Raw genomic sequence first — 25,178 nt, 5'->3', positions numbered from 1 at the left:
TTAATGCATATGATGTCTCATATTTGAAATTATTTCCTAATCTTTTTTTATGGGTGCATTGGCAATTTTATCATGAACAACATCTAACTGCAGTTCTCGGTTTATTTCAGTAAAGATACGTGAGAGTTCTTACTTTTCTGATCTCCTAAGGAATAATGAAGTAACCCAAAACCTAACTGTTGGCATTATTGACACTAAACCTAGGATCTGAGTAAGATGATGGATTGGGTGGTAAACAATGGCATCAGTGATTTGCCATGTTTTGGGTTATTACTTAGAGAAAAAAATCTTGAATCCTGGATGAAAGTGAAATAGAGCCAAGATCCATTGTGTAAAAGGAATGTTTTAAAAAACTAGTTACTATTATAAGAAGAAACTAAAGCTAAAACACAAGTAGACTTTCCTAATAACGAATAGCTTCTTGTTTTTTTATTGGAGTATAGTTGCTTTACAATATTGTGTTAGTTTATACTGTACAGCAAAGTGAATCAGCTATACATATACATATATCCTCTCTTTTTTGGATTTCCTTCTCATTTAGGTCTCTACTTAGAGCACTGAGTAGCGTTCCCTGTGCTATACAGTAGGTTCTCATTAGTTACCTATTTTATACATAGCATCAATAGTGTATATATGTCAATCCCAATCTCCCAATTCATCCCACCCACCCCCTTCCCCCTTGGTATCCATACATTTGTTCTCTACGTCTGTGTCACTATTTCTGCTTTATAAATAAGATCATCTATACCAATTTTTTCAGATTCCACATATATGCATTAACACACGATATTTATTTTTCTCTTTCTGACTTACTTCACTCTGTATGACAGTCTCTAGGTCCATCCATGTCTCTACACAAATGACCCAATTTTGTTCCTTTTTATGGCTGAGTATGTTCCATTGTATATATGTACCACATCTTCTTTATCCATTCCTCTGTTGATGGACATTTAGGTTGCTTTCATGTCCTGGCTAATGTAAATAGTGCTGCAGTGAACACTGGGGTGCATGTCTCTTTTTGAATTATGGTTGTCTCTGGGTATATGCCCAGGAGTGGGATTGTGGATCATATAGTAGTTTTATTTTTAGTTTTTAAGGAATCTCCCATGCTGTTCTCTGTAGTGGTTGTATCAGTTTACATTCCCACCAACAATAAATGCTGGAGAGAGTGTGGAGAAAAGGGGACCCTCATGTGAATAGCTTCTTAAATAATCACTTCCATTGACTTATACTGAGCATCCGTGATGTGCTAGGCATTAAGCTGGGTATTGTAGATACCGATATGAGTGAGCTGTACCTTACCCTTAATGCAGCTTAGCCATGGAGACAGACATGAATAATTTCAACCTAATGGGATAGTCGCACAGAGTACAGACAGCAGAAGGAAACATTGTTTTTTGAATACAGCATGTGTACTCTTACCTTAGGTTTTTAGTATCTTCTCTAACATTTTCTTGGAACACTTTTCCCCCGGGTAACTGAGACGTTTATTGTCTCACTTCTTCCAGATCTTTATTTATGTCACCGTATCACCGATTCCATATTTAAACTTGTAACTTTCATCCCAGCATTTCTTTTCCTCTGCCCTTGCTCTAATTTTTCCATAGTACGTACGTCTGATTTATTACAATACTCCTAGAGCCTGTAACAGTACATAGCACAAAGTGGGCCCTCAGTAAATGAATGAATGTATTTCGCTTGGAGAGTTTGGTTAGCCTTCATAGAGGCAGTGACACATAAGCTGTGTTTTGAGGAAAAAGTAGTTCTTGAGTCTAAGTCTGGTGAAGTTTTCAGGTATACCTCCTAGTCTCCAATTTGAGAACAGGTCAAAGAATAAAAGGTCTCTTGTGGAAAGAATCATAAACCTAGTGAAGAAGTGTAAACTAACATAGGGAAGGCATAGAAAATGTTAAAAGATTTCATAATCCAGTGCTAATTGCATAGAATAAATACTAGTGGTGTAGGACAGCAGTCCCTAACCTTTTTGGCACCAGTGACCAGTTTCGTGGAGGGCAATTTTTCCACGGACTGGGGTGGGGGAGGGAGGGGGGCGTGGTTCAGGCGGTAATGAGAACGATGGGGAGCGATGGGGAGCGGCAGATGGAGCTTCGCTCACTCTCCTGCCACTCACCTCTGCTGTGCGGCCCGGTTCCTAACAGTCCGCGGACCGGTACCAGTCTGTGGCCCTGGGGTTGGGAACCCCTGGTGTAGGATATTTCGGTAAGAAATAAACTAATAAAGGTCAATGATTGGTAATGATTTCAGGAAACTCTGAATTAAATGTTAATATTATATACTTTTTATGAACATCAGAGTGGAAATTAACATTTTATTTTCAATCCTTCTTTAGTCAAATTTCAAAGAATTTTTCTACCATAATAGGCAACAAAGACTTACAATTTAAGATCTTTAGGATAGGGTCTATCAAGCAGTGAATACAGGATAGGAACTCTGTGTTGATTACTCTTCTGTTATATGCTGGGCATATGATGTTCTATTGCATATCTATTTTTCTGAACAATTTTCAGATAATTAAAGTAATATATATATACACATGGAAAATTTGAAAAACTTTTGTTCAGAAAACATAAAGCAAAATAAAATATAGTATAAAGATGTAAATCAAAGTGCCACTCTTGCTATAAAAATCTTTTAAATCATAATAGAATTTTGTCTTTTAAAGATAATTTAAATGTAACCCATTTTTATGCTGGTAAAATATATGGGAATTAATTTTGTCACAATGTTTCTGTATTCATTATGTAAACCAGTATTTTTATTTCAGAAAGTTTATTATATCTTTGTTTTATAATTTATTAAGAAGAATCAAAGAATTTAAGTGCTAGACTTATTGTTTTGGCTACCTATGTGATAATGTGTAAATTTCCAAATTACTTGTTTTTCTATCAGTTTTTGCTCATTAATTAAAATTGGAAATGACAACACCCGACCTGCTTATCTCCAAGAGGCTGGATAAAGTAGAAATGAACTAACGCATGTACAAGTGCTTTATACAAATGCAAACATTATTCTAATATAAGACAGGAGTATTTCAGAGCACATTCAGTTTTGCTTCTGGCAGTAGTGAAGTGATACATTTTTTAAGGTGGTCTTTATTTTTTGCTTTGGTTATTTTTTTTTAAGTTGAGATATAGTTCACATACCATACAGTTCACCTTTTTTAAAGTGTACAATTCAGTGGGTTTTAGTAGACTCACAGTGTTTTGTAACCATCATTACTACCTAATTCCAGAACATTTTCATCACTCTAAAAAGAAACCCTGTACCCATTAGCAGTCACTACTAATTCAAGCTTCTCCACAAAGTGGTAATTTTTGAGGCATAATATTTAAAGAACTTATGTTGAACTGAGATTTATAGTGCATGTGAAAAAAAATCACTAATAATCTATTTTGGGCCATTGAGCATAAATCAGAAATCAATAAATAGTGAATTTTATTCTCTAATCATGGGCTCCTGAGAAATATAATTGAAAAAAATATTATATTTCACGTTGACCATTATATTTTATGTTGTCTTTCATTTGTGTGTAAATGACAATTGACATAGCAATACATGACATAAAGTAAGATTGTATTGGTATTTGCAAAGCCTGATTCTGTCCGTGTGAACAGAGAACCATGCATACTCGTAGGAACCAGCCTGTTTTATTGTCAAAAACCATGCTAAGTAATACAAATAGTCACGCACATTTGAGGAAACAGTTGCATTATAAAGAAAGACTTTTGTTTTGTCAAGTAACAGCTATCAAGCTATGTAAATTATGACCTTTAAGAAACAGATGATAGCCTAATCCTAAATAATGCATCATTTGAGATATTTTAATCTTTACCTTTTTTAAATTCTTTTATTCAGCTCAAAATTGTCCTTGGCAAATAAAATAGCCCTGTTTTTACCATAGTCTTTCACAATAGCTTTCTTAATTAACACCGTATTTTTGCCATCCTTAAGTTTCTTGATTACCAACTTTCAAAACAGAGATTTTTTTTCTTGAAGTCAGCAAATATACTTTGTTTAAGCATGTATTATATTTACAGTAAGTGTCATCCTTTTGGTTTGCATGAGTTTAATATCCATTAAAATGGTGCTTTATAAGAACATAATGCTTAAGTTTTGAAAATAAAGGCTACTATTAGACAAGAAGAATATTTAAGTCAAACCTGCATAGTATTAAGAATGAAATTTCATCGCCTTCAAATGACAGAGGTCTTAATTCTACATCATTTGAAAGTGGTTGTATCATAGTAACAATGCCAACACTAAACACATCATGCAAAAGTAAAAATGTAATAGTGAAATGAGCCATTGAAAGGAAGAGTCAGTGACCGTGTAATATTTCAGTTTCTATTATATCTAGTAGCAATCTGGTTAAAAAGAAATGACAGTTGCCCTGAAGGAAATAAAGTGGAGGTATTATGGTAGTAGTAGTTTGCAAAGAAAATTGCACTGTGTCTTGACTGGATTATTTCTCTATCCTTGCAAACTATCCCCACCTCTCTGTGGTGCTGCTTCTTGCCTTCTTTATACACATTGAGTTTGTATCATCTAAACTCATAGGGCCCAGGGGCCTTTTGGTGACAGGGAGGAGGAGGAAAAGGGGAATTAGAAAAAGAAAATGTGACACGCAGTTTTGAAAAGAAAAGCAATTTTCCTTGTGGGTCTGTTTCTAAATAGGAGTTCTTCAATGCAATATTTTGCTTCTGCAGATCAGTCAGAATCAAGCGCGTGCTTGTGCTGTTTTGTGGGGCTTGGCACTGACAGGTTTTATTTAGGAGGGGTGGGGATATAGGGGGATCAGATGTGGGGAAGTTAGTATTTTGGCTGTATCAGCCCTAGAGGCAGAGTTAGCACTTGCATTGGGACAAAAGTATTTGTAGTCATCAGATAACTTTGCAGTCAGCTTCAATAGCATCACTCTTTTTTTTTCTACTTTTTTTTTTTTTTTTTTGGCAGCCAAGCTCTTAGTAGAACCATCTGTCTTTCTATTAGTATTTTTGAGGCCTGTTTTGAAGCCACTTTGCTTGGCAAAGTCATTTTCATCCTTGGAAACGATTTAAAAAAAAAGTTCTGTGGCTTTTTGCCGAAGAAGACTACTATGTAAAAAATCCACATGGCTGTTCATTTTTGTTCTAAAAGAATATGACTACTTTGTCTTTGTCTTGAATCAAATGAAACTAGAGGTGATACAACTTCAGTGTGACTGTTGGCAAGTGAGAGGCAGGGATTGCAATTTGAGCAGTGTTTTTATGTTTCTGTATCACTCAATGAGATTGTCTTTAGTCTTCCAAGTAGATTAATTGGAAGATAAATTGACTCCTTTATTCTAAATTTTAGTGTAGGGTTTTTTGTTGTTTTTTTTTTTTTCATTTTCTAAATACCATTGCATTGGGTAGGATAAACTTACAAATTGACTTTCTATTATGTGAAATGAGAAAACACAGACTATTAGTGGTCATTGACGATCCCATGCCTCTTCTTGCTAATGGTGGAAAGTCAGCTTTGCTATCCTGGTTACTCCAGTTTGGGTAATTATATCCTGCCTACCTGAACCCCTCTTGTAATCTCATTTGGAATATTATATTTTCCGTTTTCTCAAAAACTGCTGTATAGTGTCGCTGTGTGCTTCTAAACAGCTGCTATGCTCCCCACCAAAGGTGGCTGAATTTCAGTTGGAGGTGAATTGATCCCTAAAGACCGTGTGTGCTTGAATACTATGGTACTCATCGGACTAAATTCTTGAGGAACATTTGGAAAGTTTCAGATTTTACATTTTATTTGTAATTGTGCTGACTTAAATCATATAGCTGCATTTCATTTTAACATTTGTGTATGTAGTTTAAACAGGTCTTCTACCATAACTTCCGGTTTTTTGAGCTCTCACACAAACTGCTCCTTGGTATCATGGAGTAGTCCCTCTAGTTTTCTGATTCCTGTATTTTTCCCAGTCAAGTAATGCCTTCCAGGCCTCTCTTCCTGGGATCTAAAGCCCATCGTCGTTCAAAAGCAACTTTGATTTCCTCATAACCTATCCTTGCTGAAGCCCCCCTAATTCCCTCACTTTCCCCAACCTGTGACCAGAAACTCAGAAAAATCACAGAAAAGGGAAGACTGACAGCATCATAATTCATGTGGTCTCTTCTCAGGCCTTAGACTTTTCCATCACCCCTTTTAAATGTCTGTGGTTACTTTCTTTTCCATTTCTCACAGTAACCATCCAAAACTTCCGTACCTTTGCTGAACTCCCTTACTCAATCCCAGCATCTCTCATTTTCAGCATATGATTTTGCCTTCAACATTGAGAAAATTTCTTCCGTCGGACCTGATTTTTCCTTACCTTCTCATTTCCCTACCGGTAGAACATTATCGGTTTATATCCACTTGTATAGCTTCATTCGTCAGGGCCCAGAGAATGCGATGTCATTCCCAGTCGAAGCGAATCCCTACACCTCCGCCTTGCCTTTCAGCCTCCTCTGCAATTTTGGTCCACAAGTTAATTGTTCTTTCCTACATTTCAAATTCTCAATTTCCATTTGCCCCTTCCAGCCAGTAAATGTGCTACTACCTAAAACTCTGCTACTTAAATAAAATCTGTGCATCCCTACGCAGCTGCCATCAAATGTCTCTCCTAATGCCTCACCCAGCCTTCTCTGAAGAATCGTCTACATTTGCCATCCCCTTTTTCTTGCCTGTCATTCAGTGCTCAACCTTTCAGAATATCCATTCTAGTGGATTTGTTGTTGTTAGATTCATCACCATCTTCTAATAAACTCTCCCAGAACATATTATTTTTGTCTCTAAAATACTCTTTCTGCTACACTTTTCACTATTAGTCCCTACCTCAACCTTGATATTCCATTGGTTTCTGTGATACTGTACTCAAGATTTTCTTTATTCTTATCTTACCTCTCTCTCTTAAGACTCCTCTTCCTCTGCCCTTTGTTGAATTATTGTTGTGACCCAGATGATTTTAAGCTGTCTTCTCTTTATCCTTCAAACCCTCTTTAGATTATCTAGTTCACTCTCATCATCAAGTGATCCCCCAAACCATAGCCTCTAAAAATCTCTTCACTAGCTTCAGACTGCAGTATCAGTCTGCGAGTAAGGTATCTCCTTAATACCTTAATAATGGAACATTATTTAGGTACCTCAAACACATGTGTTCAGAACCATATTCATACCTTTCCATGAAAACTATCACTACCCCTGTATGTTTTGTTGTTGTTGTTTCATACCAGTATAAATAGTTACATAAACTAGACACCTGAAAGTGATCGTGACTCTGTCCTCTTCTCCTTTTCTTACATATATAGTTTCTTTTTTTTTTAGGTACAGAGATTTCTCATATACCCACACATTTATAGCCTCCCCCATCATCAACATGTACCTAGTCTCCACGCTTTGCCTCTTAAATCTTTTCTCCCTATGCCCACCAGAGTATACCACCTAACCTACTTAAGTGGTCCCCAGAGCCTACAGGGGGAATCTCAAGTTTCTTACAGTGAAACACAGACTGATTCAGGTAGACTTTCTAACACTGATTCTCGCTTACATTTTTTGCTGTTCTACACTGCTTGGTGGTTTCCCCCTCACATGATATTTTTTCTTGTCCCTGATAATTTGCTCATTTTGTCTCCCATCTGCTTGGAATTCTTTTTTCACACTCCCACCTCTTTGCCTGGCTAACTCCTACTTATCCATTCAGACCCTACACCTGCTGGACCTATCTCTGTGAGGCCTGCCTTGACTTCTTCTGGCTGTGTTAGGAGTCTCTCGTTTGTGCTTCCATAGTTTCCCATACAAGTGTCTATTGTTGAACTAATGGCAGTGTATTCTAATTATCTATCCATTTGTCTGACCAGACTTAGAGCTTCTAGAGAGCAGGCATTGTATGTGAATTCATCTTTGTATTCCTAGTTACCAAAAAAGTATACGTTCTAGTTAGTAGAAATGTTGATTGAATGAATAATAAACAGACCCATGGGACTGGAAGCTAAATTAATAATCTTAAATGTCTACTTGATTATTAAATAGTTTCAGGGAACCACTGAAGGGTTTTGCAATAGAATATTTACATAAAATATAAAATATTTAACTATGAATAATTGATAAGTATTTACTTGTTCTTTTACAAGTGTGATAATGTGATTGTGTTGGATTCATAAAATTTTAGAGGGCAAACTTACATGCAGTATCTATGTGGTAGAATTATAAAAAGTGTTAAAACATAATATTCTATCTTAAGGTTTAAAAAATATAGGAAGTAGCATCTTAAATTTACTGTGAGTTATTCAAACTTGTGAATAACATGCCCCCATTAAAAAGACCAAAATTTTGTGACAAAAGTATTTTGTTGAAATTTAATTATAAATGGCACACATTTTAAACCTTAATTAGGAGCTTTAAGGGAATTCATCCATTAAGTAAAAGAAAATAAGTGAAGTTAACAGTGAATAGGATTTGGAAATAGTCAAAACTGGCAAATATATGAGAATGAAATACTAACATTATATAACAAATTTGTTTTAGAATTTATCCAGGAAACATTATACTGTTTTGATGTGATATGTCCTTTTCTCCCAAAGGTGGGCTAATTTTCAGCATCAAGGAACTAAAAATTACTTAAGATACAGCAATAATACAGTTGGTGCTCATTATCTGTGCTAGTTATGTCCTATAAAGTTGCCATGAACACTGAATTATCAAATACTGAACGATTTTCCTCCTGGAGGAAACACAAAGTTAGGTTCCTGAGAGTCTTTGGTCACACCATTTTCATCAGCTGATCAATACATAGCCTTGTTTTATGTGTGTTTCTGTTTATAGACACCTTATTAATATTTATTATTGATTCTATGTGCATTTTAAACAGCAAAAATTGCCACAATTTCTTGCTACTTTGCACAGGTCTGTGAGTGACCACAAAAGCACTAGTACAAGTAAATTTGGGGAGGATGCAAGTAAATTTTATTGAGTAGGCAAATTGGCAAATACAGAATCTGCAAATAATGCAGATCGACTGTTTTTGAAATGTGTTTTTAGTTGCACAGATGAATTAACTACATATTTTGGATTGTATATATTTTACTGTTTACTTTATTCTGAATATTACTACAATGCTCTGTAATTTTTCCTATGCTGTTCTAAAATAAACACATCATTGGGACTATGAAATTAGGATTATTTTTCATTTTAGTTCTTCCTCTCCCTTGTAATTCCTCCTGCTCCCCACCCCCAGTTTTTCCCAAGTGTTGGAAAAGAGTACTAGATTGTTAGGAGATGTAGTTTCAGTGTTAACTTTGCTCTTACCTAAATGTGGGATCTTGAACAATTTATACGGCCAAGCTAAGTCTCATTTCTTAATCAGCACAATGATTGTGTTATGCCAGATAATCTCTAGGCTCTCTCAGCCTTAAAAGTGTTATTCTACATATGTGGATCTTGGAAAATTCAGACACTAAAACAAGTTACAGTACTAAAGCAGGGGCTTCCCTGGTGGCACAGTGGTTAAGAATCCGCCTGCCAATGCAGGGGACATGGGTTCAAGCCCTGGTCCGGGAAGATCCCACATGCCACGGAGTAACTAAGCCCATGCGCCACAGCTACTGAGCCTGTGCTCTAGAGCCTGTGTGCCACAGCTACTGAGCCCACGTGCCACAACTACTGAAGCCCATGCGCCTAGAGCCTGTGCTCCGCAACAAGAGAAGCCACCGCAATAAGAAGCCCATGCACTGCAACGAAGGGTAGCCCCCGCTCAATGCAACTAAAGAAAACCTGCATGCAGCAACGAAGACCTAATGCAGCCAAAAATAAATTTTAAAAAAAAATTAAAAAAATAACTAAAGCAAAATGCTTTTTAATAATCATAATAAAATACACAGATTTTTTAAAGCCCCAGAATTTATTGCAATTTATTGTTAAAATATGAAAATTTTTACCTGAAAAATTATTATAAACTATTAGAGTATGAATGAATTACCTGGGTAAAAGCTGTCACACACAAGTAGATAGACTAATTGTACATGCAACAACCAGTTAAACAATATAACAAGAACACATTAACTTTACGATAGCAAGAAAAGTATTTTTTAAAAACCTTAAAAATAAAACTACCAAGAAAGCTACAATAAGTATATGAAGCAAAAGAAGATTTGAATAAATTAAAAGATATAACCTGTTATTGGCCATCAAGCCATTAGGTTAATGAATTCAAAGAGAAATTCCATATCCTAAAATTATCGTGGAAAAATAAACGTAAATAAAGCCAGGAAATATTTGAAAAAGAAAATAGTAATGATAAGAGTACTGTAAAAGCAAAGCTTTTATAATTAAAACATCATGTTATTAGAACATGATAGGCAGGCATATCTGTCCATTACAGAAGTATGTAATAAATTTCCAGTATTTCTGTATTACTTTTCTATTTCTTCATGCATGCATAATTCTAAGAATCATGGATTTATCATGATGTATATGACCTTTTATCTATACATTAAGAATAGGAGCCCAAAGCAGCTGGTGTTTCATGCTGCCATTTTTCTCTGGTGAAATTGAATTCCTTCCTGGTCGTTAAAGAACTTTGTTTTCCACAGGCCTTTCGTGGACATTTGGAGGTGGGGCACGAAGAAGTAATTACAAAGACAGGACTATATAATACATTGTTCTTCTTTATTTATGAATTATCAATTCATATAATAATTTCAGCTGCTGCTGTAAGCTCTAGAGTTACAATAATAAATAAGTTACAGCCTCTTTCCTAAATAAGTTCATAGGTCATAAGGGAGGCTCAAGTTATACAAGTAACTATTATTCAATACAGTAAGTATTGTGTTAGCTTTATGAGGTTAAAGAAGTAACAGTTCTTTCTGCCTGAGAATTGGCACCATAAGAAATAAGTGCTTCACAGGCCAAGACATTATGTGGGTCTCAGAAGCCTTTGAAAAATAAGTAGAATTTTGCCAAGAAGAAAAGGAAAAGAGAAATTACTAAAAACAGAGGAGAAAATACTTTTGAGCCTGTTCAAGCGTGGAAAAACACCTAGTATGCAAGGAACTTTTCATGATCCATTGAGGCAAAAGTACAGAATATCTGAAGGAGGGAAGCAGAGATGCCTGGAAAGATGGTCTAGGAGCTAATTGTGAAGAATCCTGAATACCATGTGAAGGGATTTGGTCATTATTCTCTAAGTAAAAGTAACCATCAAAAGCTTTTCAGAAGAGGAGCATGTGAAATACAGATACAAGACTCATTTAGAAGGAACTCTATGAGGAATATAGTTTAACGTCCTGTGAGCACCAGACCTGTAATAGGCAGAGTCTCCCTTCAACTACTTATATACCTGAAAGTCCTTTGTAACTCAAGGCAAAATATGAAGAAGACAAAAAGATTTGTTGACAGTGACTTCAGCATTCTTTAAGACAGTTCTTCTCAAACCTGGGTGCACATTGGAATCATCAGGGGAACGTTAAAAAATGCTGATGGCTGGGTCTCACCCCTGTTGATTCAGATTTAATTCACCCCTGTTGTCTAGGAAACAGTCTAGTCTGGGCATTGAGAGTTTTTCAGATCTTGCCAGGTGATTCTAAAATATACCTTCAAGTTTAAGAACTACTGCACTAAAATAAGAAGCTATTGTTTCTGCAATTGTAGAAGTTATTTTTCCCAAATTTTAAGGTCTCTGAAGTTTGGATGACTCTTACAACCCTTGTATGTGTTTCATTTGAAATTCCTTTCTTCTTCCCTCTAAAGTGCTCTTATTAAATTTATAACCATCGTATACATTGTATAACGAATGGTGTCTTAGAAAGGAGGAGACGTACTATATAAAATATAATAACTTACAATGAAATATAAAGGATACATAGTAGCTGGTGATAACCCTTAACCAGCGTGGCTAGTTTGTTGTTTCTTTGTTTGCTTGTTACTCTGGTCAGTGTCCTCTTCTTACACAGAACTAGCGCCCATGCTGTTTTTTGGGGGTTATTTTCAACATCTTTATTGGAGTATAATTGCTTTACAACGGTGTGTTAGTTTCTGCTTTATAACAAAGTGAATCAGTTATACACATACATATGTTCCCATATCTCTTCCCTCTTGCATCTCCCTCCCTCCCACCCTCCCTATCCCACCCCTCTAGGTGGTCACAAAGCACCGAGCTGATCTCCCTGTGCTATGCGGCTGCTTCCCACTAGCTATCGATTTTACATTTGGTAGTGTATATATGTCCATGCCACTCTCTCACTTTGTCCCAGCTTACCCTTCCCCCTCCCCCCATCCTCAAGTCCATTCTCTAGTAGGTCTGTGTCTTTATTCCCATCTTGCCCTTAGGTTCTTCATGACCTTTTTTTTTTTTCCTTAGATTCCATATATATGTGTTAGCATACTGTATTTGTTTTTCTCTTTCTGACTTACTTCACTCTGTAGGACAGACTCTAGGTCCATCCACCTCACTACAAATAACTCCATTTCGTTTCTTTTTATGGCTGAGTAATATTCCATTGTACATATGTGCCACATCTTCTTTATCCATTCCTCTGTTGATGGACACTTAGGTTGCTTCCATGTCCTGGCTATTGTGCCCATGCTGTTTTGCCTTCAAACATCTCCCTCTTGTTTCAGGCCACTTTTTCCTACATACTTGCTCGATGCGCACTTTCTAATTTTTGAGACTTAAAGCAGTTGTTTTCCATTGGTGTCTACATAAGGTTTATCTTTTCTCCAGTATGTTCAAAAAATGTGGGCCGTAGTGATATAAGCTTTTTAACCTTCAACTCTAACCTTAAAACATTCTCTTTTTGTTTTCCTGGTTGTGTTGTTCACTTTTAGTTTCACTCTGGTGGCAGCGATAGGTTTAAAATCCTTTTGGCTAAAAGAAATCTTTTGCAATGTGGAGTCATTTCTGAAAACAGATTGCTCATTCTCACAGTGCTTGTTCCTCTGTTTGCCTGGCTGGCTGGCTGGCGCTCTCTCTGTCTCTCTTTCTCTCCCCTCACCCTTCCTCCTTCTCTCTCTCTCTCACCCCCTCCTCCGCCCCCTCAACATGCACGCACACACACACATACACACACACAGACACCAAAATCTCAGAAATACCTCAGAGGTTTACTATGAAAGATGAAATGGTGGAGAAACTGAAGGTGGACCTTTAAAGTGAGAAATTACGAGAATTATCAGAATCATGTGTCTAAGAATGTGCAATGCCAGTGAGAGAAAGGGAAAACAAGTCTGGAGATATTTCAGAGTTGCTGTTAAGGTTAGCAACTGAATGAATTTTTTTGTTTGTTTGTTTGTATATGTGTTTGTTTTACTTTTAACCATTATCCCCACTGTAATGTAAGCTCCATGGACATAGGATCTTGTTTGTTTTGTTTACTATTATGTCTGTACTACCTAGCTCATTTTCTTATACATAGTACGTGTTCATGAAATATTTGTTTATTTTCCAAATAACTGACTTAATATGAGGAAGAAACAGTAAAGGAGAATAAAGTGTCAGCTGTGATCTTTAGCATGCTCCTAAATTCTCATTCGTATGTTCTCTGACAAACACTAACCAATAACCATGTCCCCCAGAGAAATCTTGCCTAAATATTTGGAAAAAAATCCTAGGTATTTTAGTAAAGGACAACCTCTGCGTTAGTAACAATGTGACACAGCTGCAGAAATGACTGCATTAGTTTATATTTCTAGAAATTACCGTTCAATTAAAAGAAAATAGTGATTCCATTGTATTAGATTATTTATTTACTGATATGAACCCCACATCCTGAGAGTGACACCAGAAAATTAAGGTGTATTCTAAAGACGGCAACCCAAAGAGAGGCCGTGTGGTTTGAGGAGTGGTTCAATTGCCTCAGAAAGGATAGATGAATTCAAAAGATCCAAGGGACTAGATCATAGACATAGTTTTGACTCCCCCATTCCATGGCCACAGGCAAGTCAGTTTTCTTTCGGCCTCAGGTACCTCTTCTATAAAGAATGGGGAAAGTCTTTATTACTCTCTAAGCTTTCTTTCAGCTCTTTGATTCAAGAACTTAAAAAAAAAACTTAGTATTATGCATGAACATGAGAATTATCTTCAAGTAACGAAGAGCTGTTTGTATATAAAATGGTACCAGTTTAATTTTGTTTTAGGAGGTAGAATTAGCCCTAACAGGTGGGATTTACAGAAGGAGATTTTAGTTCAACCTAAGGGATACTTTTTTAATCATTATATTAATGCAGTAAGAAAAGACTTGTAGTATAAAGTATTGATGCTTCATCACTGTAAAGGATATCATCATGTAGGGAAATTATTCACCAGGTTAGAAAGTGAACTTGATAACACCTTCCAGTTAAAGTATTCAGTATTCTGATTCTCCTGTCTAAAGTAGTCCTAAGACATAGCCTCACATCCAGGGTTCTATCTAGCAAGCTTGTATGCCAGTATATTGAATTGAATAATTTTTTTCTTATATCATAAGGGTGGGAGGGTGGGAAGCATGGAGTATCAAAACTTCTTCTCTTTGATTCACTCTAATACGTTCAGCAGGTTCAAGGTCAACTGCCGCCATTAATGATTCCTGTATTCCCTCCCGATCAACGGACACTGGCTGCAGCTGCCCAGCAAGGATTCCTCCTTCCTCCAGGCTTCAGCTATAAGGCTGGATGTAGTAAGTACCACTGATTTTTCACTTGGGAGTGGGTGGAGGGCATGGCTTTAGGCAATTTAATATTCCTGCCACACCAAGAAATGAGATCACCCATATAGCACTTTTATTTTAAAGAGGAAACACACAGAAAGTGTAGAAAAGGATTTATGTTGTATTTAAGAGCTTAGATTATTTCTGTGCTTCTGAAGCCAATATTTGCTTTTTATAATTTTGTTTCATAACTTTCATTTCCAGTGTATTCTTAAATTATGAATATAATTTTCAGGTTCAGTTTATTTTTATGTAGGTAAGACAGGAATATGCATTTTAATAGCTTTCCATTGCCCTTTAAGATAAACCCAAGTTTCCTAATGTGAATTAGTTGGCCTTCCATTATCCGTCTCCTCCCTACATTTACAGCCTAATTTCTCATTAGGTTTCTTTTAATTCTTAGACCGAACCATACTCTTTCTTGACTTTGAACTTGAATTGTCTGTGTTCACTCTCCTTGGTCTTCTGAACCTCTTCCAGCTTTGACAGGGAAAGCTGGCCTGCTCTAGTTAGATGCCTTTCTCCAGGTTCCTTTGGATCCTGTGTACTTCCTTTCACTTTAATTGTAAACTCTATGAGGGCCAGTGCTCATTCTGTCTCACGTATTGTTATATCTAAACTTTTAGTACAATTTCAACTATTTGTTGAATGAATGAATAAATGATTGAGCATTCATTACAAACAATACAAGGGCATTTTTACACTAAGTGATAGGCTATATTGAGATAACTGTTTATATTGCTTATTAACTTTACTTGCCTGTGATTTTATGACTTTTTTAAGGAAAATCAAAATTATACACTGTTAGTTTTAGAAACAATCTAATAATTGAAATATTTTCATTGATCAAAGTAGAATACCATTGAAAACAATTAACAAAGTATTATCATTTTAGATTATTTATATAGAATATTATTTTGTAAATTCCAGTAGATTTTGGTTCATTTATATGTTAATAAATTGTCACATTAGCATCTTGCTATGCTTCAACACTTATTGCATTTGAGAAATTCTTTTGAACATTACTAGGAATCAGATCTGCTTCCTGTTAAATGATGTTTCGAATTTTCATATTTAACATTTATTCCTAGTTTTTAAACCTTTCTTTATACAGCAATGAAGAAGTGGGATGTAATATTTTAAAGCTACATGAGTGAGTAGATTGCAACTATGGAGTCTAGGTAAAAGTGAACTGAACTGAGGAGTATAAAAATTCATACTTGTAAGCACTTTGCTCTTTGCAGTTTTTAACATGGCTTTTTCACATCTTTCTCTTGACTTTGGTTTCCTGTGTTTTAAGATGGTGTTCTCACTCTGGATCCTTAATGTATTTATTTAATATTATTTGTTGCATAATACTGTCTTTGTAGATTGATTCATCCAGAAACACCAACTTCTTTGTATAGCTAAGGACTATATTTATATCCTAAATATTTAAATTCTAAAAATAATTTAAATTTTAAGAAGAGAATTTTAAATTCAATTGCTACATTGATTTCTGAGTTTTTAATTATAAAAGATTTTTTTGTTTCCCTTTACCTAAGGAATTACTATTCACATTAAATGCATGTTGCCAATATGTTTTTCATAGCCTTGGTTACTAAAATGAAAAAAAAACGACACTTTTAAAAATCATCAGTTGCCTCAGACTGCACCTGCAATATGTACATATAGACTAGTTCTGTTTTTCAAAAAGAAATTTTTTAAGCAACTGTAGACATAAGTTCCATTAGCGAATATTGTGCTGAAGAGAAAAGCACATTGAGTATGAACAATAGCATAACTGGGGGCCTGGAAAAGGTCAAGAACACCTCTGCCTCACTCCCATTTGACAGAGTTGGCATAGCAAATTTGTTCAGTGTTAACGTAATGTGGCGTGGAGAAATGTTTCCCTTCCTAAAGTTGTTAATATATTAACCATTTGATATTCATACCTTCAGTGCTTAAAGTTATAAGTGATACCACTTCTTTTGTATCCTTGGAAGTAAAATAGAATAAAGCCTCTACAGCTGCTGGAAAGCTTGAAATAAGCATCATGCCAAACTCTAAAGCTAAGAAAAAGCCAGTAGTAAAAGAAAGTGCCACCCTTGTTGACACTCTCACACTGTCAGTTTGAATGAGGAGCTGGGTGGAAGCGATAAATAGTCCAGACTACTTATTTCCTCCATAATCATGTTGCAGGAAAGGAATCGAGGTAGGGAAAGAAATCTTGCCATCTTCTCTCTTCAGTGGGACTTCCTATTTTATTCCCCCCATAATTGTCAATCATATGTCACTTCTCTGGCTGTCATTTGTTTTAATTTGAGTAATATCACATAGTTCTCAATGAAAGAGACACTGACTAATCCATCTTGATTTGAGTTTCAAGTAAATATGAAAGGTATACTATTTTTTGGTATCAAATACTCTCAAATGTTTTTCATCAATCCATTCAAGAAAGTATTGATGATAAATTTTTCTGTTTAGACTATGTGTTTTGATAAATAAAATTAAAATATTTGAAACTACACATGAAAGTTAGAATGTTACCAATGGGGAAAAAATAAAAACACCAGTTGGGTAACCTAACCATCATCAATTGACTAAGTTTCTTCCTTTTCCAAAAAAGAAGCTTCTAGTTGGAAATAAAGGTATTTTCCCTTTAAGAAATATGATGGTAGAAACACGGTGTGGAACGGACACCTACAGAATGTAGTTGCTGGAATTTCTCTTAACTGCTAGAAAACGTGTCATTAAACAATATAAGAATAAATTAACAGCACAGCCAGAGACTTCAGAGCAAGCTGGCCAGATAGAAAAGAAGCTTTAGAGAATGTTGTAGTCCACTCTTATCTGGGAATATGTAGGTCAGTTTACAAACATCAATATATTATCAGAATTTCAGTTCTGTTTTGGTGTTTGCTGTTAGTGAAATCAAGCATGAAACCACACTTCTTCATGAATCTATATCTAGTTATTGCCTTTCTTACTTATTTTTTAAAGTCTAAAAATACTTCCAGACTTCTAAGGAGGTAAAAATAATGGTGTATTATTAAATGGACTGCTTTAAATATATAGAATAACTTGAAAAAAGTTATGTAAAAACACTGGTTTAACATTCAGGGAAAAAAAATAAGGAAGTAATCTGTATTTTTAACTTACCAGTTCTGTGAAAATTGTCAATTCAGTTGCTACATGTTAAACACACCCCAAATTTTATATTGCAGTAATTAAAAATCCCAATTTTTAAATTATGTTTGTGGGTACTAGCTCATTTTAATCAGAAAACAATCATTGAAGTCCTTGAAATAAATTTGAAAAACTAAATAACTAAAACCCTGGGAGTTCCCTGGTGGTCTAGTGGTTAGGATTTGGTACTTTCACTGCTGTGGCCCGGGATCAATCCCTGGTTAGGGAACTGAGATCCCGCAAGCCACATGGCTAGGCCAAAATTAAAAATAAATAAATAAATGGTAGTTCCAATTCTGAATTATAAACTGAATGTATGTACAAATGAGTTGCTTCAAGTATACTCCGGATGGTTGAAGAGTCCGAGGACACAGTCCATTTGCTTCTGCTGGAAAGTCTGAGTGGAGTTCTAAGCTCTTAACCAAAGACTTGAACCTGTGAACTGCAAAGCTTGTATCAGGTAGATTTTTTTTTTAAATTATTTATTTATTTATTTATTTAGGCTGCATTGGGTCTTCGTTGCTGTGCGCGGGTTTCCTCTAGTTGGGGTAAGCAAGGGCTACTCTTCGTTGCGGTGCGCGGGCTTCTCATTCTCTTGTTACCAAGCACGGGCTCTAGGCGTGCGGGCTCAGTAGTTGTAGCGCATGGGCTTAGCTGCTCCACAGCATGTGGGATCTTCCCGGACCAGGGATTGAACCCGTGTCCCCTGCATTGGCAGGCGGATTCTTAACCACTGGGCCACAAGGGAAGCCCCTAGCCCAACATTTTAGACTCGAGAGGGACATTTGAGATAAGGTGGTTGAAGGTCGTGAGTTTCGTCAATACCAATTTCTCTGACCCCAACTTTCAGTTCTCTTTCCACAACACTCAGCTTCCTTGCACCCCAGCCCCCCACTCAGGTTAAGTGCTGTTTCTTCAGAGCACATATTTTATAGGCAGAAAGGAAAGGAATAGGTGCTTCTCTTTTTACTAGTGACTATAGTCCTCTGCCTCTCTCCTTTTTGTTTGGGTGTAAAATTTCTAGCCACGTAATTCTAATAGATGCTTCAGAAATTTTTGACAGGAAGACATTTTATGTGGAAATTTAAAAAAATGTACAGGAAGTCAAAATCCAATAAAATAACCCATTTTCTGTATATAGTAGGAAACAGTTGTAAAAGAGTTGGCTTGATAGTTTGGCCCAAAGTGTCAAATTGAATGTGTCACATAGCTACAGATACAGTATCTTTCCCTAGAGATGGGCTATAGTTCCCAAACTAATGGGCTGTAGTTCCCAAACTGTGCTAAGGTACCAGGGTGCTGAAGCTAATTCACAGGGGCACACAGGATATTTTCAAATTTCAAGGAGAATACAGAGGCATCTCTCAGACACTACATAAATTACCTGAGTTGTTTGAAACATATTACTTAATAAAATGGAGCAGTTGGACCTTTCTTTTGTCTTAGGAGTGTCACGAAAGAATTATTGAGCCACTGATGGTGCCTGAATCCAAGACATTTAGGAACTTGTGGCCTAGTATATTATATATTCATTTTTTTAATGTTATAACCTTTTTACTTGGAAGTTATGGTTATTGACCTATCATGTTACAACCACAGAACAGAATATTATAACAAAATTTATCTTGTACTTATAGGGCTATGTATAATATTATTCAGATAAGCAATTGATTTGCCTCATTGTGCTCCTTTTTTTTTTTAACATCTTTATTGGAGTATAATTGCTTTACAATGGTGTGTTAGTTTCTGCTTTATAACAAAGTGAATCAGTTATACATATACATATGTTCCCATATCTCTTCCCTCTTGCATCTCCCTCCCTCCCACCCTCCCTATCCTACCCCTCTAGGTGGTCACAAAGCACCGAGCTGATCTCCCTGTGCTATGCGGCTGCTTCCCACTAGCTATCGATTTTACATTTGGTAGTGTATATATGTCCATGCCACTCTCTCACTTTGTCACATCTTACCCTTCCCCCTCCCCATATCCTCAAGTCCATTCTCTAGTAGGTCTGTGTCTTTATTCCCGCCTTGCCACTAGGTTCTTCATGACCTTTTTTTTTTTTTTTTCTTACATTGTGCTACTTTAATTGTCCTTGTTCAAGTTGTTGAGATTCAGTTTCCTGACCTACAAAATGGATTAATAACACTCATTTTACTGAATTGTTACAGAGATTAAATAGGATTATATATGAAGCAGTGCCTACCATTGTGTCTATCTTATTAGGTTACTTATAAATGATGGATACTGTGTATATAATACCAGCAAAACATACATCCTGTGTCTCCCCTCACCAAAAAAAAAAAAAAAAAAAAAGATTATATTAGAACCACACCCAGCAATTAATTACATTTCATGTCCTATATAGCAGCAGTCCCCAACCTTTTTGGCACCAGGGACCGGTTTCATGGAAGACAATTTTTCCACAGACCAACCGGTGGGCGGGGGGCGGACTTCAGGTGGTAAGGCCAGCGATGGTTCAGACGGAAATTCGAGCGACGGAGAGCGGCAGGTGAAGCTTTGCTCACTCACCTCCTGCTGTGCGGCCCGGTTCCGCGGACTGGGGGTTGGAGACTCCTGCTATATAGGATCAAATTCATTCTGCCACACCTGAATGAGACTTCCTCTGACTAGGAAAATACAGTTGTTTAGAGAAAAGTATTTTAGTGCTGATGGAAACATTTGTCTCTTAACTATTTTAATTATAATCACCAAGTTTTAAACTTTTTTATTATCATTTTACACTTGTCTATTAGAGCTCATGTTGGAAAAGATCATGTGATTTTTAGGAAAATGTATTTAGTCATTGTTTTGGCTATATGAAGCTAGAAATATATTCACGTACTCATTCTGCATTTTAACACATTGATTAATTTTTCAGAAATGTGCTAAATAGAATAGCCGTATAAAATTACTGATTGAAATATTTAATTGCCTTCTGAGATTAGCTTAAATAAATAGAAGTCGATGAGCCAAGCTGAATAAACTTAAAATATGCTGTACTTACTGTTCATCAGTTTTCTGAACAGTATTTCCGCTTCCAATAAAAAAAGGAAACTCTCAGTTAATTAGTTCCTCATATACCACGATAAAATTAATGCTTAGGAGTTAAATACCATAAACTTCCTCAGGCACATTTGCTGATGTGTTCCTGTTTTTAGTTAGTGTCACATGTTTCATTGTTTAATGGGAGTATCATGTGGGTTTCATTATATCTCTCTGGTGCAGAGGGTCCATGTGTCTGGCATTTTTAGGAGACTGCATGCTAATTTCTGATTTAACTATGTCAGCTGTGTCAGCCGACATACAGGTCAGTCAGTGCTGAAACAATCACCAAATCACAAGCTAAAAACCATTGACATGGTATGCTTTTATTGAACTGACAAAATAGGAAACGTGTGTTGTCAGGATGACATACTGTAGGTTCTTTGTAAATAAGCAGAGAAAAGAAGATATCATCACATCTTCAGGCTTCTGTGTTTGTGTGTGTTAGAATTATTGTGCCCGGCTCTTCCCCTTACCTCCCCTCCCCAAATCTTAGAAACCAATGACGTTGGGCAAACCTGACTTAGTTTAGAGCTTTGTAAATATATATTTTTGTAAAGAAGAACTTTGTACCTAAACAGCCAATCATTTAAATTCTCATCTTAGATTGGTGACATAAAAATATGAAATGATTAAAAAGTAAAGAGAACTCAGTGCAGAAAAAGTATATAACATTGCACAATTATATGGTGACAGCCACCCTCCAGTTCTCATGGAACGGCTGTTTCTAGGTCAATAAAATAGTTTTGGGGTTTTTTTTTTGCTAAAAATGGAGTTATAATAGCTTACAATATTCATCACTGAGAAAAGAGAGATGTATATGTCCTTATTGTGACAAAGTGTCATAACTTAGTATAAAAATGATAGCTTATATTGTGCCTTATTGTTTATAAAACATAGAGACATAGTTAGTTTTAAGCAGTATAGCTCTGTGAGGTGATAACTGTGCTATATTAGTAACCAATGTTTGATCCATTTTCCCCCAGCCCCCCCCACACACACTACCACCACCAAAACACACACATACAAGCAAACAAAAAGAGCAAAAGCCCCTTCTTTGATAAATTCCTCAGATTTCATTAGACTAAAACTATATCTAATCTTTTAATCCATCTTGTTTGCTTTTGAACAGTTAAGAACATTAAGAATGCCATTCAATTAAAATATAAACTCATTCAGCTCAGTATTTTCTTTTTGACATGATTCTCGTTCTTGATAACATAGAAGTGTCAGATTGGCTAGTGACACTGTGTTTTCAGACCAGAGACCTCAAAATGTGATGTAACCTTATGAATTTGTAGCCTAACCCTCAGAATTCTAGGTTCATATTTTTGTTGCCACAGCAAACATGGAATCTCATCTTAGTATTAAACTCACACTAACTAAGGTCATCAAACTGAAGTATAAGCCCAGAGGAGCAATATGTTGTTTTACTTGAATAGATGTAACTGTTAATGATACTGAACAACTCTATTGCCCAGTAAATGTGCTCTTCACTGTAGAAAGCTCCAGTAGAAGGCAAACTTTAGTCATAATGTTGATAGGAAAGTATGGAAGCAGAAAAAATATTTAATAAAACAGGCTAAGATAATATCTTGCTTGTAACTCTATGATAGATGTCTGTTTTCCACGAGAACTAAACAAGTCAGGCTGTTGGAATACCATGTGAATCAGATACTGTATTAGGTTTAACTATACTGTAACAGGACAAAATAATACTAGCTTAAACATGGAAAAAGAATATTTTTCACTCATGCAACAGTTCAAGCATTGCTCATGTGGTAGCTCCGCAGTATGAAGTCCATGGCTTGTTCTCTTATTTATTGTACTGCTTTCCACAAAGCGTGGCTTCCATCTCATGGCATTAGGTACCTTCTCCAGCTCCCATGTCCCCACTCCAGCCAGTGCAAAGGGCAGAAGCAGGGAGAACTACAACTTTTTAAACAGTACTGTTTCACTAATAATTTATTTTTGCTCTGTTTTCAAAGAACATATTTAAACTTTTCTTAAACCTATTTATATAATCAGCTCATACCAACCCTTCACATTTTTTCTAATATATTAAAGATAGCATTTGCTGACTGCACAAACCTCAAACAATGTAGAAGTATATGAAACAGAAACTAAAAGTTATCTGCCTACACTCATACCCTCCTGTAATCCCACTCTGCAGAGGTGATTACTGTTAACAATTTGGTACCTATTTTTCCAGAACTAGATACAGGTTTAAATATATTATGTGTTCATAAATAAATATGTGTATACATCTATTTGTATCTAGATATCAATATGTAATATGCAGGATGTGAGAGTATTTGTATAATATATGTTATGATATATATATGTGATATGTACTACATAATATATAATGTATGGGGGGGTAAATATTTTATAGACTATGTTCTACCGATAAATATAACAAAAAGTCATGGCCATTTTTCTTCCATACTTTCAGACCTAAATACTTTCAGACCTGCATCCTATTTCATTAAACTGGATGCACCATATTTTATTTATGTTTCCCACTAATGAACATTTAAGTTTGTCTAGAATGCTTCACAGTTTTAGGCAATGCTACAGTAAACTTTTTTGTGTGCACAAAGTTGCCCCAAATGAATTATTCGTGTAATCAGTTCCATTACCAGTATATGGTATTTTACTTCTATTTATTTGTTTCTTTTTGAACATTTTTCACCTGAGATATTGTCTGTACATTCTGATGCTCTCTGAGTTGGTTAATGGAAGGTTTACAACTTTAAAAATTGACTTATCTGAGTTAAGCTATGAATAAGCATCAGTGAGACTTGTAATCTGAAACTATTAATTGTCTCAATTTAATAAATTCTGTCAGAAAAAAAATTATGCAAGGTGTCAGAAGACATTGGTAGTCTCAATCCCATTTTGTATTATTCTGTTCCCTTGGGCAAGTCATTTTCCTCTTTGTGCCTTAGCTTTTTAATCTTTAAGGTAGCTACAGTAATGTCTGCCCTACTCACTTCATGAGGAGATTGTAAAAGTTAGATGGAATGAGTCTATGCATTTCTAAAGATGTTAGATTATTGTATGATATATCATTATTACTTGTTAAATGTGTCAGCCCATTTTGAAAATTTAGAATGTGATATAATGATAAGGATTTCAGGAATTTATCTATTTTTAAGTCACTATACTTCTGACCATTCAAGACATTTGCATTATTTGTTTTTCATTTTTGGGTGGAGAGAAAATTTCATAACATTTCTTAATTTCCAGAGGTCTAAAAGTTACCATTCTAGTAGAAATCTCTAGGCCAGGAGTCATCCCAAATGTATATTCCATAGGCTTATTGTTAGAGTGGTTTAGGAAGCTTCCTGTTCTCAACCTGTAGATCACAGACTCTGGATACACCCCAGGAGGAAGGATGTCTATCAAAGGCCCTGATAGACAGAAAAGTGGAAAGGCTATCAATGGTGTCAAAAAATGAGATGCTTTTAAAACATGAAATATTTGCTAAACCTTCATATTAAAAGTGGAAAATAAAAGAGAGCATTTGACCTGGTCTTAAGTGGCTTATATGAATGCCCCTTTTCCAGATCCCTACTTTTTAATACTTTCATCATTTTGGATGCTTTTCTCTGTGCCATTCATTTCTTCATAAGACACAGAGGCAAAATTTGGATAGTACTCTGATGTAGATGTACATATAGAAGGAGTTCCTTAATTAATGATTCTCTGAGCAGCTTAAAATGAGTTATTATGTAATAGTTAAATGATGCCTTGGTTGTAATGCTGGAATACAGAAGGAAAAGGAGACTTGTTTGATTTATTGTCACCTTTTCAGGGATACTCAGATTTCTTAGATAATTAATCCAGGAATTTTCATTTGTACTAGAATTCCTTAGATTTATGGGCAAAGAGGTGAAGAAAGAATGCTGTATTTTTTATATGCAGAAGTGTCTTCCCACTTGGAAAGATGTTTCTTAAAGAGTTTATAAATTAATTTCTTACTAAACTAGCCAACTAAGTAACTATTAAATTAAGTAGGGTAAAGTTTTTTTTGTTTGTTTGTTTTTTAAATTTATTTATTTATTTATTTTTGGCTGTGTTGGGTCTGCGTTGCCCGTTGCTGCACGCGGGCTTTCTCTAGCTGCCGTGAGCGGGGGCTACTCTTTGTTGTGGTGTGTGTGCTTCTCATTGTGGTGGCTTCCCTTGTTGCGGAGCATGGGCTCTAGGTGTGTGGGCTTCAGTAGTGTGGCATGCAGACTCAGTGGTTGTGGCTTGCGGGCT

At 35.8% G+C, this 25,178-nt stretch overlaps 1 protein-coding gene across 12 annotated transcripts in view; it reads left to right on the top strand.

Moving 5' to 3' along the window:
• Positions 1–25,178, top strand: part of SOX5 (SRY-box transcription factor 5) — a 995,182-nt gene that overhangs the window by 851,734 nt on the left and 118,270 nt on the right. For 10 of the 12 annotated variants that reach the window (XM_059935452.1, XM_059935454.1, XM_059935450.1 and 7 more), the window contains one exon: positions 14,546–14,669. In XM_059935452.1, coding sequence (XP_059791435.1) covers positions 14,546–14,669 — 124 coding nt within the window. The remainder of the gene's footprint in view (positions 1–14,545; positions 14,670–25,178) is intronic. The other 2 variants (XM_059935458.1, XM_059935449.1) reach the window with 1 other exon arrangement.

The sequence above is a fragment of the Balaenoptera ricei genome, chromosome 10 (genome assembly GCF_028023285.1).
Source record: "Balaenoptera ricei isolate mBalRic1 chromosome 10, mBalRic1.hap2, whole genome shotgun sequence".
NCBI classification, from domain to species: Eukaryota; Metazoa; Chordata; class Mammalia; order Artiodactyla; family Balaenopteridae; genus Balaenoptera; species Balaenoptera ricei.
The sequence above is the reverse complement of the archived record's forward strand: the minus strand, read 5'-3'. Positions and strand labels throughout refer to the sequence as shown.